Source organism: Egretta garzetta, unplaced genomic scaffold (genome assembly GCF_000687185.1).
Source record: "Egretta garzetta isolate BGI_Z169 unplaced genomic scaffold, ASM68718v1 scaffold85, whole genome shotgun sequence".
NCBI classification, from domain to species: Eukaryota; Metazoa; Chordata; class Aves; order Pelecaniformes; family Ardeidae; genus Egretta; species Egretta garzetta.
This window is the reverse complement of record NW_009259718.1, coordinates 1891457-1907380: the sequence shown is the minus strand read 5'-3', so window position 1 is coordinate 1907380 and position 15924 is coordinate 1891457. Positions and strand designations below refer to the sequence as shown.

The 15924-nt window shown below is 38.2% G+C and overlaps 1 protein-coding gene across 3 annotated transcripts in view; it reads left to right on the top strand.

The window, feature by feature from the left end:
• Positions 1–117: 117 nt before the first annotated feature.
• METTL16 (methyltransferase like 16) overlaps positions 118–15924 on the top strand; it is an 18880-nt gene continuing 3073 nt past the window's right edge. The window contains exons 1-8 of one of the 3 annotated variants that reach the window (XM_035894561.1): positions 118–322; positions 2552–2692; positions 6156–6271; positions 7039–7181; positions 10159–10228; positions 12046–12135; positions 13028–13201; positions 13295–14601. In XM_035894561.1, coding sequence (XP_035750454.1) covers positions 2632–2692; positions 6156–6271; positions 7039–7181; positions 10159–10228; positions 12046–12135; positions 13028–13201; positions 13295–13909 — 1269 coding nt within the window. In that variant the 5' untranslated portion in view covers positions 118–322; positions 2552–2631 and the 3' untranslated portion in view covers positions 13910–14601. Of the gene's footprint in view, positions 323–2551; positions 2693–4566; positions 5532–6155; positions 6272–7038; positions 7182–10158; positions 10229–12045; positions 12136–13027; positions 13202–13294; positions 14602–15924 lie in introns of those variants that run through there. The other 2 variants (XM_035894558.1, XM_035894559.1) reach the window with 2 other exon arrangements.

Sequence of the window (15924 nt, the reverse complement as noted above, 5' to 3'; positions counted from 1 at the left end):
GTGCAGCGGCCTCCGCCGCCTTCCGAGCGCTGTGTGCGTGCGTGTGGTGTCCGCCCCCCCCGCCCCGGGGTGTGGCGAGCGAGGGGGCGCTGGCTCCCGTAACCGCTGCTTGTACCTTTCAGCCTGAATTTTAAGGACCCCGAGGCGGTGAGAGCTCTGACGTGCACGCTCCTGAAGGAGGATTTTGGGCTTACGATTGACATCCCCGTGGAAAGACTTATTCCTACCGTTCCCTTGAGGCTGAACTACATCCACTGGGTGGAGGATCTCATTGGTCACCAGGATGCTGACAAGCAAGTCCTTAGGCGAGGCATTGACATAGGTACTTGGAAAAGCAAAACGTCCGGCTCGTTATTTATTGCCAGTGAAGCTAACTGGTAAAATTTGTTATGTGTCCATAGAGAAACATGAAGTTGGAGAAACAAAACAAAACAAAACAATCTCTGCTCGCCACAGTGAAACGGGCGCTCTGACTCCACTGGTATTTTCATTTGGCTTCTTGGTCTCTGCACAAACACAGGAATGACTGTAGCAGGGCAGTTATTTGGCTTTTCGTGGCCTTGAACTCTCTTGAGTGTAGCATTGTGCAGTATACAAAAATTATGCTGCTAGTAATGCAGGCAGAAGTGTCGCTCTAAAGGAATTAAAAAAAAAAAAAAAAAGGCATTTCTTCCCAATCTTCTAACTAGTGAATTATGTTACGTACCAATATTTTCTAGCTTCTTTTAACAAAATTTTTTCTGTGGTGTCAGGTGTATTTGACAGATGAATGATTTGTCTTTTTTTAAACTGTTGATTTATCTAAATGCAGATATTTTCATGAGCTAAATTCTAAAAGAGGTTTAATTAGAAACCAAGGCAAATACTAGTAAAGCTGCCTTTTAGTTGTAGGTGGTCAAAGATTTCCTGTATAGTGTTGAAAACAATATTTTTTAAACTGGACTAAGCATCCAGCGATGGACAATATCGTCGAGTGCGTGTGTCTAGGAGCATTGCAGCTTGTTCAGTTTCAATATCTGGATTATTGGATAATATCTGGATTAAGCAGTAGATTAATATAAATGGTTATTCAGTAGAGATGTGAGTTTATAAGATGTACACCTATGCACGTAAATTGGTTTTCATTAGAAATGAAAAAGGTAGTCTTTGTAGGAGCAAAGCACTATATTCGCATACAGGTAATAAAATTGTCATTTGGATTCCAAATTTTTGGTGAATCTATGTGAATTTTTTTAAAAAGTACCTGCAATGGTATATTTGAATTTAGTTCACCTCTTTTATTTTTGTCAATGGAATCTTCCTTTATGATTTCAAAGGCTTGTTTTTGAAGATTTTTTTTGTGCTGAAGTAAACTCATAATGAAATTCACAGAAGCTGGAATTTCCTTTTTAACTTAAGTTTTAATGCTTGACATCAAAATGCTAAAGTTACTGACTTCCTCAAAGTTTGGGTTCAGTAATCTCAGTTACCATGCCAATTTTTATATGAATATTTTCTTGGCATTTGCTAGCATGATTTTTCTTTTTAATGGAATTTTTTAATTCCTGAAATTTACTGACTTGCATTTTTAGCTGGATTTGTGATGGATACAAGGTTTATATCATCACATGGTGTGCACACAGCTGCTTTCCTTTAATAACTTTTAAACTTGTTAGCCAGCTTCTGCGCATTTGCTACTAGGTTGCATTTTCCAAAGCAGTTTCTATGAACTTCATTATGGTGGGCGGCTCAGTAGAAGAGGCAAAACCTTTAAGTCCTTCCAATATTGGACAATCTACAATATTATTGAAAAAAACTTTGATGTTCCAACTCTGGGAAAGCATTAAGTCATCCAAGAGGGACGTTACGGGAGTACTGGAAACACCTGCATGCTTTTGCTTACTGACAGACATTGCTATTTGTGTTTCAATAAGTCAGTATAACGGTAGACTCGCAACATGTCTCTGTGAACTCAAGTTTTGTGCTGGTGAGGTATTTTTCCCTTTTCTTGTATCCATTCACTTTAATCCTAAATTTGACTGTCATTGGTAATGGGATCACCTAGATATACCGTAATTATGAGAAGGAATAATTTTGCCCTAGCATATGTTTCTCTCTGTAACCAAGTTTTTATCTGTTTGGCCATCTTTTTAGATATCTTAACTGGCACCCCTGTTTCTTTGGTTGTTTTGGCCATTAGGGAAAAACAGCCTGATGGAACAGAAATGTAATTTTTTTTTTTGTGGTTGCTGTATGTATCAAAGTAAATTATTTGTGGTAGAAAATAGAAAAATGCAGAAGAAAAATATATTTGTGATAGTTTATTTTTAGTAAAAACAGAATATATTTGGCTTTCACTATATAAATTAATCACTGTCGTATAGAAGAAAATAGCTTAAAAATAACTTGCTAATTTACTAGAAAATTTATTCCAGATTATTATTCTAAATGCATAGATGCATAAAAATGCATTAATAATTATTAAAAATGTGTTTGCTTTTAAAAATTGTTTTAAAATGTGTTTGCTATTAAAAATTTGTTTTGCTTTTCTCATGGTTTTTCGCTTCTGCAGGGACAGGGGCATCTTGCATATACCCATTACTTGGAGCAACTTTGAACGGCTGGTATTTTCTTGCAACAGAAGTGGATGATATGTGCTTCAATTATGCCAAGAAGAATGTGGAACAGAATAACTTGTCTGATCTTATAAAAGGTATGACATAATAAGTTATTTAGTAGCGTACAAGTGTTGTGGTGTATTTTTGCCGTGTTCAGTGGAATATCAGAATCCGAATACCTGCCAAATACTTGCTCAATTGTTTTTACTGAAGCAGAGTGTTTACTAAGGTCTGCATATGCTTAAGCCAGGAGTCACAGTTTGTCTAGAATGGGATGTGTGGATAGAAAACTGCTCATCCTTACAAAAATCTGAAAGTTAAACTTCACCCTGGGGAGTTTTCCTCCCTCCATATTTTTTTGTCTGTTACTGAAGTACTTCGTAAGAGTTCGTGCTTCTTCCTGCTCCTAGGAGACCTGGAGTGCATCCCTTAGATAATTTGTACGATACTGCCAAATATATGTATCTTGTACAGAGAGAGTCCTTTGTCCTCACTTCTAAATTGGGTCCTGACAGTCCTTGTGGTAGTAGCAGTATGCCAGACTGGTTCCGTGGATGAGCTTGGAAGATTTTCTGAGGGAACTCGGTACACTAAGAAGCAGGTCCATTATTCAGCTCTGAAATAAAAACTTTACTTCTGCTGGGTCTTGGAAGTATCCTGTTTGCCAAAATGTTGTTGTCTTGGTCTGTCCTCCATGTCAGTTTTGATGATCCAGAACTTGATGTGGAGGACAATGACAGTTTTCCGTTACTACTGCCATTATAGGATTTTTAGTGGTGTGGTGGTGTTTCACTGTGCTGAAAAAACCTCTGGCAAAGGAAAATGCCTCATGTGAAGCTGTCATGCCAAAGGTGATAAGCTGGAGTAAATGACTGATTGCTGGTGGGCAGAGCTGCGGGCAAGGGAGTAGCACTGGTGGTACCTGTAGCCAGATGCTGCCTGGGAATGATCTGCCCTGCCACTTTTTAACTCCCAGGCCTGAATTGTTTAGCTGAGTATACTGCTGTAGCTAGTAAGTTGTTTAGCAAGGCATTTTGGAGTCAGATTAGAAAGCTTTCTGTACCTCTGTTTTTTTTAAAAAACAAAAACCCCACAAACAAACCACGATTTTTGTCACGTTCTAAGAATCTGTCTTAAATTTTTGCCAAATAGTTTCATTTGGAGATCATGTTGGAATATAGCCTTTGTTCTTCCAACTCCAATGGAAAAAAAAAAAATAATTCAGTGATAGTAAAAACAGCAGTAATGTGGCAATGAATTACTAATTGCATCATAGCTTCTTCCTTCCCAGAGGAAAAATGCTTTTTGGTTGAAAGTGAAATACTGTCCGCAGTAACTTTCTTCCAAAGAGAATCGATCATATATGTGCAAAACAGAAACTGATAAACCTGGGGATTGATTGTAAATGCCAAAAAAAATTACACAGTGTTCTGAGTTGTGCATCTGTTTTACTGGATTGGGATAATGGCCAGAATTTGTCTGCTGGTGATTTAAAAAAAAAAACAAAAAAAAAACCCAGTACTTTGTATGCAGTGGTAGTTTAAGAGATTTTCAACAACTTGGATTATAGAAGTTTTCAAACTACTTGCAAGATAATTTAGGATTGCTCTGTGACATTATTATTATATTGTTTGCTTCCTGTTTCTTTTATTTGCTTTCTTATTTCCAAATAAAATCACATACTGTCAGTTAAACAGCTTGCTATGTAGGTGGAATGTGGTTTAAGTGCTGTATCATTTAACAAGTTCTTTGATGTCATCTTCTAAGTAACTTCACAGTAATTTTAGAAAGTATGTACCATGTATTACTGCTCAGATTAACAATCTCTTTGCAGAGTTCTGCTCATGTTAGCCCCATTGCCTGCCTTCTCTACTGTAAAAACTAAAAAACTAACTCTGTTTTTTCTTTTTTTTTTTTTTTTCCTTTTTCCTCCTTTATAGAATTGGAAAAGGTATTGCTAACAAGAAAGGCAGTAGAATACTCTGAGCTGGATATTTCAAATGTCTTCTCTCTGTAAATGTCTTCTCTGTGTGCAACAGCAACTGCTATGTTACACCTCAGTGCCAGAAGTATGCACTGTGCAGCTTCTGGAGACGTTTTGTGATTTCTTGAAAGACTGTAACCTGAAAAACATCAGTCCAACTGATATAATACCTGTCTAAAGAACTTTTGGCTTTGACTGTGATGTGTAATTGTAATTAGTAATTACTAATTTTATTAGTTTACCATTTTTAATGTTACAAGGGGAGCAGGGGGACAGACATCTACAGAGATAAGAAAGCGTCACACTTCTATGTCAGCAATTGTAAATATGAACAACTTAATATTAGGAGAAATGCTGAGTGTTTAGAAACTTAGGATTATAAAACAGGGAACAATGTGCTAATATATTTTTAAAATGAACTCTCCTTCTATTCTCATAGATTTAAAATTTGTTTATCTCTTGACTATAGATTTATGTACTGGAAATCCTTGTGACTTACAGAACTGCAGTTTAAAGTTAGTGGGTGTTCTAGGTCTTATTCTTGCTATATATAACCTGAACTTTGGTAATTGTCTGCTACCCTAACAATTTTGTATTCTTAGGATGATGATAAGCTGTAGTAGTAAATCTTAGGAAGAGAGGCATGCCTTCTGCCTCCATTCTAAATATCTTTGTTCTATGTGCGTTATCCATGAGTTGCAGGTCTGGTAAAGTCTGCAAGAAGTCCTGCTTGTAATAATCTTTATACATGGTTTAACTGGACTTCATCCATATTTAAATTCCTGCTCCTTGGGCTGGAGTTCCTGCTGTCTTCAGAAGATGGGTGACAGGACTTGACCACAATTTCCAAGGGAATTATATAGCCTTTGGGGAAAGACAGTGGCGATCTGAGTCGGGTGTTTGCCTTCATCCTTGTGATGGGTAATAAATTGGTGGACCCTAGTAAGCAGGTTTGTCCAGAAAGGAATTACAATATTTTTCTTCCATTGTGATTCTTCTAAATCATATAAGGCTTCAGTTCCTGTGCAGGATGCGTTGTACTGTTAACAGAGTAATTTCTGTTTTATTATAAGATTAGATGTAAAGCTAATTTTGGGGCTGTGTAACTTCAGTGAAGATAGCTTTGTTTTAGTCTTTCTTAGCTTTACGCTCTAGAAAGACCAAACAGTACATTTTCTTGAGTACAACTCTAGAGTTCCCTAGCTGAAAAAAAGTTATTTAGACTGGGATTTATTTTATCTCTGGGGAGCCTGTGGGGTGGTTAACTGATGCTTGTGTTAATTTTTGGAAGGGCTTAAAGTGAATTTGTAGTTGCATCAGGAAACTCAGTACTGAAGCAGTTCCTATTGTTTTAAACAGATGCGTGTAATTCTACTCCTGTGTATAAACATACAAGCTAATCCTTAACCTGAAGTCTTTTTTTGTGTACTGATATTTGTTACCTTTTTTTGTAGAAGGTATTGTTTAGAAAGTATAGTTTTTATACAACATATTGTTTCAAGTAACACTGAAACGTAAATGGCATGCTAGATAAAATGAAGTTACTTACTGACCAAATTCCTGTTTTCTGTTAGTGGTTAAGGTACCACAGAAAACTCTACTAATGGATGCACTGAAAGAAGAATCTGAGATCGTTTATGATTTCTGCATGTGCAACCCCCCCTTTTTTGCCAACCAATTGGAAGCGAAGGTAAGATAACAAACTAAATGTTGCATGTACTTTAGTGAGTGGGAAGGTAGCAACAATTTAACCTCTTCCCTTGGGGAAGGTTGAGTGCAAAATCCCAAATTCTTAGGAAATCTCCTTTAAGTCTTCTCCTTCCCCATTCTCTGCCCCAAAGGAGTTTTGAAAGACTTAACTGTTACCCTTCCTAAAGTGGAGAATGACCCATAGAATTTTTTCACAAGTTCTTCCTGTCTTAGAGAATTGGTTTGGAAAATAGGCAGCTAGTAAATCTGAAATCAAGCGCCTGTCGCATAACAGTGGTACAGAGGAATTAGTTTCTGGCATTGTGCCTGTCTGTATTTTTTGTTTCCTTAGTGATTTAGGCAATATCATACAGCTCAGAACAGTTCTTGCAATACCCACTGAATATAGTCAGAAACTTAACTCAGAAACAGGGCAGTAGAAAAGAGGTTTAAGTGTTGAAATTACACACTATAGATTATAATTGTGTAGATGCATGTAATCAGCATGTCTTAAATATATTGGAACCATGTATTTCATATTAGCAGCGTACTGATGTCTGACAAGTAACTTAGGTAAGTTTGAGATTGCAGGGAATTCACTCAGTTATGCTTATTTCGAATCTTTGTCTATTATCCACGGTTCTGATGGGGGGAGTGTAACTGGAGGTGGTGACACTTGCTACCCACTAAAGATTGATGCAGGAAGCAGTGTACATATCAGTCCAAGATTTCATTAAGTGTTCATCTTAAATGTTCTTTTTTATCCAGGGAGTAAATTCTCGAAATCCACGGCGTCCCCCTCCCAGTTCTGTAAATACAGGAGGGATCACAGAAATCATGGCTGAGGGGGGAGAACTAGAATTTGTCAAAAGAATTATTCATGATAGTCTACAACTTAAAAAGAGGTTAAGGTAAGTGCTCTGTCCAGTTAAAAAACCAAACAAACCACTTTTTATCTGCTGCTTCAGTAGAAATCATGTGAAACTAATATTTTAAATATGGAAGGTGGCTGTGATCCAGTGGTATCTGTTTGGTTTGTTTAATGATACATACACATCAGTAATTAGTTTCAGTTTATGTAAAATTAATTGTTCCTGAGCATCAATTACAACTTATCATTGGAGGTAATTAAAGGCAGAAGGCAAAAAAAGCCTATGCCAGTGACACTTGTTGCTTGCAGCTGAATTAGCACACGTAACTTCCTAAAGACAGTCAGTATTGATTCTTAAGAGCATCTGGGATGGGAGGATTTATGACATTGCCTAGTTACCTGGTTTAGGTAGTTTCTCTCTCTTCTTGGCTGCATTTCGGTAACTTGCAGCTCTGCCTACGAAAGGGCACTGTTGTACTGAATGCTGTCTTGGGTGAACATAAGCTGCAACAAAAACCATAGCGAGATCTTCTTTTGAATGTGATAAACAGATGGCACATCTTCATTTTTTTTTTTTGACTGTCAGACTTACCCTCCCCCAGTGCTGTACACTATTCCTCTGGCTCTTCTAGAAGATTCCTTCAGGGTGGTTTGTTTTTTTTTTGTTTGTTTGTTTTGTTTTTTTAAATATCCTTCTAAAATATATCTGCCAAAATATTATGTGTGTATTACCACAGCTTCACCAGTGCCCTAAGCAAACAAAATACAGCCTGCCTTTTATACATTCAAGAAGTGTTTTGGTTTTGTTTTTTCTTTTGTTTAGACCCTTCTAGGCAGAGCACTGCATTATAATTTCATCTTCATCTATCCAATACAAAAGTTTTTCTTTAGAATGTTTGTTTTCTATTAATGGGCCTGAAAATGAATATATTCAGTTTTCTTTTTTTTTTTTTTTATTTAATGTCCTTCCTTTCTCTGTCACCCCTGAAATCTTATAAAAATATAGCACGGAGATACATCAGAGTGATAAAATAGAGGTTTTGATGTTCAAAAGTGATTACAAGTCAGAAGAATTAAACTTTTAAGAATGTTAGCAGTCTTTTTTTTTTGTGCCAGCAAGGACACTGAAAAATGACTGGTATTCCTGTTAAAATTTGTAGCTAGAATGTTACTTTAGGCTACTTGATGTAGACAAGCTTTTAAGTGTGTATGTTCTTACTCGTATCTGAAATAAATGCAATGATTTTTCAAAACTAAATATAAGCTGAAACAGTTGTTCTGAATTTAGTCAGTGGTACAATGGGTGAGGGAAGACAGGCCAGAGAGGAAGTGATGGTATATGTGTATATATTTCAAATGTTCTTTCACTTACAGCTGGATGTTTTTATCCTTTGTACATGTTCTTTCTGATATGTAGTGGTTTGATTCCACCAGTGTAGTTTTCAGGGGAGCATGTGGTGTACTGTGTAAAATACTATGATCCGTAAAGCACATGTATACAGTTGAGGACTTGGTTCTATAAGGTAGGGGTAGGAGATTCATCTGTGAAGACTTCTGGAAATGCAATAGCAACATGGTTTCTGGTTCCACATTGTGTGTGTAGATCCAGGGAAAACTTGCTTTTGATAAGTTGCTGTTTGATGACCTTGAAAGAAGTGGCAAATGTAGGAGAGAACTGACTGGTGTTATTCTCAAGGCAAGAAGTCTTTGCCTTGAAAAGGTGATGTGGAATTATGAGGAATGCATCATTCCTGCATTGGTCCTCTTGGCAATACCACTCTGCTAGGAAAGAGGATGGTGTCTCTAGTTCTGATAAATTGATAAGTGTAAGGCATAGAACATACCCACATCCTAACTGTGTATCATAATTAGGGAAAATAAGCTCTGTTTGGGGGGTAGGAATGATTCAGTTCATGTTTTTGAATAAACTACCTTGCAGTATCTGTAACAGAAAGAACAGTTTACTTAAAATACTGTTTCCTATTTTGTTAGAGATAAGGTTTGGCAACTCTACCAAAGGGTGTGAGTAATGAACTGTTAGTAGATAGAGACTACCTTGGGCCAGGACATGATCTTGACTTATGTCAGTTAGGAGTTGCAGGTTCAGTATTTCATAATTTTGGGAAAGATCTGTGGTTTAGTTTTGCTAGAAATTTTGGAGTTTAATTTAAGTATTGCTGTATGAAGTTCTTTATATTGCATTATGCAGGAAGTCAATTTAAATAGTTGTCCCTTAATACCATTGATACTATTGGGTTTGGGTTTTTTTTGGTTTACAGTATATTTAATTTGTATATGTGAGCAATTTAAAGTGCTTGCCTTGGATTTAGATACATAGTCTTGAGAAAACTGTCCCTTGATAACTGGGAAATCCAATTTTCATACTTCAGTAGAGGGAGTTGTAGAGCTTGAATAGCAATTTAGGTGAAGAAGAGAGGTGTAATGTTTGGAGAATACTGAAGATGTGGAGCTGTGTGGAAGGATAAGCTCCAGCAGAAATGGGAAAATAATTTTTTTTCTTTTTTGCCTGTTGGTGTCCTCATGAAATAGGGGTTAGGTGATAGAATTACGAATGAACAGAAGTGGTAGTCAGTAGTTCTGCTTCTGAGGCACAAATGCTTGTCAGTAATTGAATATTTGTTTTTATTCTGATTTGTTCTCCAAAGAAAGTGGAGAAATTGAAAAAAAAATTACTGTAAGGGGTAACATCTTCCGCATAACTAAAGTCACTCTTGGAAACAGGGTTCTTGGTTGCTTAGACACTGTTTCAATAATAGACTTAATGTATTTCCTAAAAAGTCTAAAAGATTCTCCTGTCCAGTGTGTCTTTGGGCCTTCTGTTCTGATTCATGCTGTACTATGACCTAGGCTCTGTTTAAGAGTGTGATTATTTTGTTCTTTTGTTTTTACATTTCCTGTTGTTATTGCAGGTTTCTGATCCATGTAGTTCTTTCTGGTAGTTGCCATTTTCAGTTGATCTGCATTTGTAAAACGCTTTGTTAATATGTTGTTTGCAGATGGTACAGTTGCATGTTGGGGAAGAAATGCAGTTTAGCACCATTGAAAGAGGAACTTCGAATCCAAGGGGTGAGTTTGTATATAGTCCGTGTATATCCTGTATATGTTCTATACAATATATACTGTGTTCTGATGCACGTGGGTAGTTACTACTGAATTATTTTACTGAGGTTTTATTTACAAGAAGAAACTGCAGTTCCTTGTTAGGGAAGCACTCAAAGCAGCTGGGATTTAATTATTGTAGATTCAAAGCTGATAGGTAAGTAGCACATACCATCTCCAGATTTATGTCTTTATCACATGTAGAAGCATGTCTTCGTCCTTTCTAGAACATACAGGTTTCTGCAACAGCCTTACAGGGCTGTTAAAAAAAAAAAAAAAAAAAAAAAAAAAAAATTCCAGCTCTCATTCCTCTTAGCTAATGTGAAATCTATCAGTTTGGTTGATAAAAGAAATTGTAACATTATTTAAATGGCAGCATTTTTTTGTTTGTGTTCAATTCTGGCACCAAGTAAGATCGAACCTTGTGCTACTATTGTCATGCAAGAAGGCTGTGCAAAAGACTTTTTTTATGGCTTTCTAGAGGAAGCTTAGTCTTCTCTAATTTCTGTGCAAAGAATGTGATTGTGAGATCTGTCCTTATATATAGTGGAGAGGTGAAAGAAAGAGAATGCATGCTGAAATCAACTCCCAGAAAGATGGACTACAGGCCACAGAGAATCCTTAAACTCAATGCCAAAAGCAGATGCTGAACAAGGCACCAAATTTCAATTTTATTCCCTATCCTTGAACTGTTGCACCTCAGTCTTTAGTAAAGTGAGAGAAATTCTTGCGAATCTTACATGGAAAAGCTGAGTTTTCCCTTTGTATTTTTCTTGAAATTACCAATTTCATTTTGTTCAGGTTTGTAATCGTTGTTGTAACAAAGCTGGAAATATGTTCATTGTAATGAAGCACAGCTGGGTTGTGGTTCGGGTTAGGATGCAACATAAATGTTCCAAAAAGTCCATTCATTGTTCAAACTGTCTGGACATTTGTTGTATTTATTGGAAATTTTGATAGAATTAGGAATCCAAAGGCAGGAAAAGTTCTAGCATAGGGATACCTTTTCCTCTCTCTTTTTGAAGGCATTTCTCAAAAGTAAGGGTGTGTGGTTTTTTTTTTTTTTTTTTTTCTTCTGTGCAGACCTGGAGCTTATGCTCTGGACCTGATAATTCAGAGTGAGGTGAGATGGTTGATATCTATCCTTGCTAGTATTTAGCGCATTCTCCGTACTGTACATTAATGCCTTATGGCACCCATGTGTGGAAAGGCTAGTTAATGCTAGTATTGGATCTGAGGTTTATATTTAAATGCAGTGTAAGTTGAGACTTGATTTTTTGGGGCAAAGACAGAGAAGTGTTCTGGGCATGTTTCTGCCATCTGCCGACAGGTGAGTGGCTTGGCTTCCCAGCCCTTCATTGCCTTTGTTCTGTGTTCCTTTGCTACAGCAATGGGTTTGGTATTCAAATGTGGAACAGGATCAGGTTCTGAACAAGGAGAAAGGATGTGCTTTTTGCAGAATCAGAATGCAGCTGTGTCCTGTAGGTGTGTTGGATCACTGCGCAAAAAGGGTCTTGTTGTGTGTTGCTGAACTTGAAGCTCTGAAAGGACATAGGCATGGCAGGGCAGAGATGGGAAATCCTGGGCATGGGTACCCAGCTTGGCACTGACCAGCTTCAAGTGGCCCTGACATCCATGAGCAATGTCAGAAAGAATCTCCATTTCTGTCATGAGAAAATAGCTCTACGCTGACTTTGTAATTTTTAAAAAAATGGAAAATATGTGCAGTAAACCAATGTTGTTTATTAATATGAAATGAAGTTTTGTATTTCTTCTTTGTGTAGGTTCCTAAAGTTACTCATACTGAATTCTGCCAGGGACGCACCATGAGATGGGCCCTGGCATGGAGTTTCTATGATGATGTACAAGTGCCTGTAAGTAGCTTCATTTTGGTTTGCTCGTGATTGTCTGTGCCTCTTATTTGAGAAAGGGCATAATGAGCTATAGCTGCTGTGAAACAAACTGTTCTCTTTCAGACAGGAACGTTGGATATGCTGGGCTGTATGGACAGTGGGGTTTCTTAACCGGCTGCCAGTCTGTTAGCAATTGTTACATGTGATTGGTAAATGACCTATGCTTAGGGAGGAAAAAAGAAGCCTGTGCAGGAACTTCCTCTGGGTTTCAGTTAATGTAGGGGTTGCTTGTAACACACTTCAAAGGCAATTCAGTAGTACTAAACATACGCTAAGTTTGGGGCTAGATTTGAACTTTAAGTTTCCCTCTGAGAACTCGGTAACAGAATCTATACAGTAAATTGAAACCAAACAGATACGAACATGTCTAGCTCAGACTTGCCTACGTGAATGTAAGTGGAGCTTGTTTACCTTAACTAATGTGAACTAGTTGCTTTTTTGGATCCAGAGGTACGTATACCGTAAGATAGGTATAGACAGTAACCAACCTTATAGAAGATGCAAGTAGACCTTCGGTGAACTTGGGTCAAAATGTGGGTGTTAGCATTTGACCTCTATTCCCAAGAGCAGCCACACTTTCTCAGCTCACAGAGAGCTAGTAGTTTGAAGGAACCAGTGAAGTTTTTTGCCTAACATCTGCATATAAACTCCCTCTGTCCATCAGGCTACCATTAAGTGCATGATCCTGTTGGCTGTTTTTAATCTAAAACTCTTTGGAGTGAAGTGAAACTCAGGCCACGTCAATGACTGTATAGCGGCTTACATTATACTCTTAATCCCCATGTCTTCTGAGTACAAAAGTCAACCCACTAATACTGCATAGGTTTGTAATTTTAATTTTTCTTTCTTCTAGTCTCCTCCCTCTAAAAGAAGAAAATTAGAGAAACCCCGAAAACCAATTACGTTTATGGTCTTGGCTTCTACAGTCAAAGAGTTATCCATCAAAGCTGCAGCTATGGGCTGGGATGCTGTAGAAGCTATTGCTGTGGTTAGAGCCTGGGTAGAGAAGATTCTCTCTGATCTGAAGGTACAGTATTAAGTATTATACGTTAAAACAACGTCCCACTTGAAAGCATAACTGTGAGAGGATGGTGTGAAGCTCTGCTGTTTTCTGCAATAGGTTCAGCATAAACGTGTTCCCTGTGGAAAGGACGAAGTTAGCCTGTTTGTGACTGCCATTGAAAACTCCTGGATTCATCTGAGGAGAAAGAAACGAGAGAGAGTAAGGCAATTACGAGAACTTCCGCGAGCTTCTGAAGATACTCTGCAAGCAATGGAAGAAGAAAAAAACAGTCAGAGTGTGAGCAACAATTTGGACTGTGAAAACCCCAAGACTGAAGACTCTGAAATGGGGTCTGTGGAACCTGGTGAGGATGTTCACTTGACCACAGGTGGCAAACTAACGGAAGAATCTGCTGCCAAAGAAGAACACAGAGAGCACGTGAAGGAGGAGGAGACAGAAGCAAAGCAGGCAGAAACGTCCCTTGGCAAAGGTTCCAGTAATGCAAAGGAGGAACCTTGCCCTTCAGAGGAAGCTAGCAATCTGGCAGCTGAAAAAGAACAATGTCCGAAAGAAACTAGTAGATGTTTCCTCTTTAAGTGTTTAATGAATGTGAAGAAAGAAGGAAATGATGTATTAGTAGAAATGCACTGGGTTGAAGGACAGAACAGAGACTTGATGAACCAGCTGTGCACATATGTACGGAACCAAATTCTTCGGCTGGTTGCTAGTTAGCCCTTTTTCCTACTTTGGTAAAGTAAGACAGTCCTTAAATTTTGTAAACTATTTTTAATGGATTAAAGTTTTCAGCTAGCAAACCCTGTTTTTTTTCCCTTAGAGTAAATGAATAAAGTGGAGATTAAAGTCCCCTATAATATTTTAAATAGCTTTTTCAAAGCTGCAAGGAGTACATGAAGTGTACTTCATTGGACATGAAGTGATGGTGAAGTACTAGATCTTGTGCTGCAGTTGTAAAACTACATGTTAAAGTGAAACATGTCTATGCTGTGAGCATTTCAAATATCAACAGTGCTTATTCTGGTCTTTTTTCTGGTGCAATAGAATTATATATTGTAGAAATCTTTACTGAAGTATTTTCTTCACAATATTTTTTCAATAATAATGCAGGAAATTACTAGTCTGCTGTGGGAATTGTTTTCTGCAGCAAGGAGTCTTCAACTAAGGGTTTAAGTATGCCTCTCCCCTTTAATGCATTTCACCTTTGGTGAGATGGGATACATCCTCTAAGTGTCAATTCATTAAAATAACCGCTGTAGAAGATCAGCGTGTTGTACTTTTCTGGTGCTTGGGCTTTGAAATACAGAAGAGCCTACTATTAGCATCTGGTTTTGTAAACTTTGTCGTAACAACAAAACAAGTTTTTTGAGCTGCTTGGTTTAAAGAGGATTTAACTATGCTGACTGTCCCATTAGACCATTCCTTATGCTAATTCAAATATAATTGTCTGAAATGACAGCAGTATTCTTAAAGGATTTTGCTTCCATTTAATCTTAAGAGATTGCTTTAGTGACAGGAATGAGAGCACATACTCATCTTTGTGGGCCAGAAATTCCTTATGCAGGACAAAGATGGGTGCAGAAGCTTCAGACTCTTGCGAAGGAAGACAACTGGAAAGAAGGCTGTTGCTTCCACACCTGATTCCCTGGTCCTTTTTACCACCAGCTGTTTCCCCGGGGTTTCAGGGCCAGTGACCTGCGAGAAGAGAGGCTGAGGGACTTGGGTGCCTCAGAGAGGGGGTGTGTATGTGTTTCAGATCGTGAGTGGTGGTACTCTTTCACATGAACTCAGCCTCCCAAGCTGTGATCCATTTCTCTGTAGAGATCTACAGAACACAGAGAGAAAGTTTTTCTGAGTGTGGAGCGTGTGTACATGCGTTACCCAAAGTAAAAGATGCGCTCCTGGTGGACAGAAGGAAATACTCTGTGTTCGTGCTACTGGAACCACTTTGAGCATTCAGCCTTAGTTGTCAAGATTTCTGGGAAGATGAGTATGTTTTCTTACGTTAAAAGCAACTTGGAAAAGCCTTAGTTTTTCCCCCTCTATTGTTAACTGTCGCATATCGTGCTGCTTAGCACTTCTGCAGGTGATGGACAAAGACTTGTGGGTTTTGGGTATGGCAGGTTTTTCACAGAACTGCTTCTGATGCTCATGTCCCTGGGGAGAGATGAGACTAACCCTACTCTGTTAGACTCTGAAGAGGTTATTTTGGCTAGCTGAGCCACTAAAAACAGAAAGCGAGGCTGTTTGTCCTTTGTGCTGTTCCCTGTTTATCATTTCAGTCTGTCTTTCTGCAAGGTAAGCCTGTGTGCTTGTGGCACGCTCGTTTTGCTGAAGCAGACTGCATTATGTTGCTGCAGTAATTACCTGTCTTTCACCTGTACAACATGAATAACGTTTAAACAAACAAAGCACTGTTTAAACAAAGCACTGTTTAAACAAAGCACTGTTTAAACAAAGCTGCATACTTTTACAAAAGAAAACTGGTAGTCTGTGATTTGGATGACTTGTTTTAGAAGTTCAAACGTTGTCTAGGCATTTTATTCAAAACAAATGCTTTGACTAAGGTGAGCGTGGCGCTTGGAAAGCTAATCCCGTCTTGGTAAAGAATAGCAATTAAAAATTTTGATTGGCGTGTAGTTGCAATCCCGGGGGAGTTTTAAGTTAGGCGGGCGGGCGGGCTGCCTGACCAGCACCGTTTGCTGCGCAAACACCCTCCCCGCCTCGAGCAC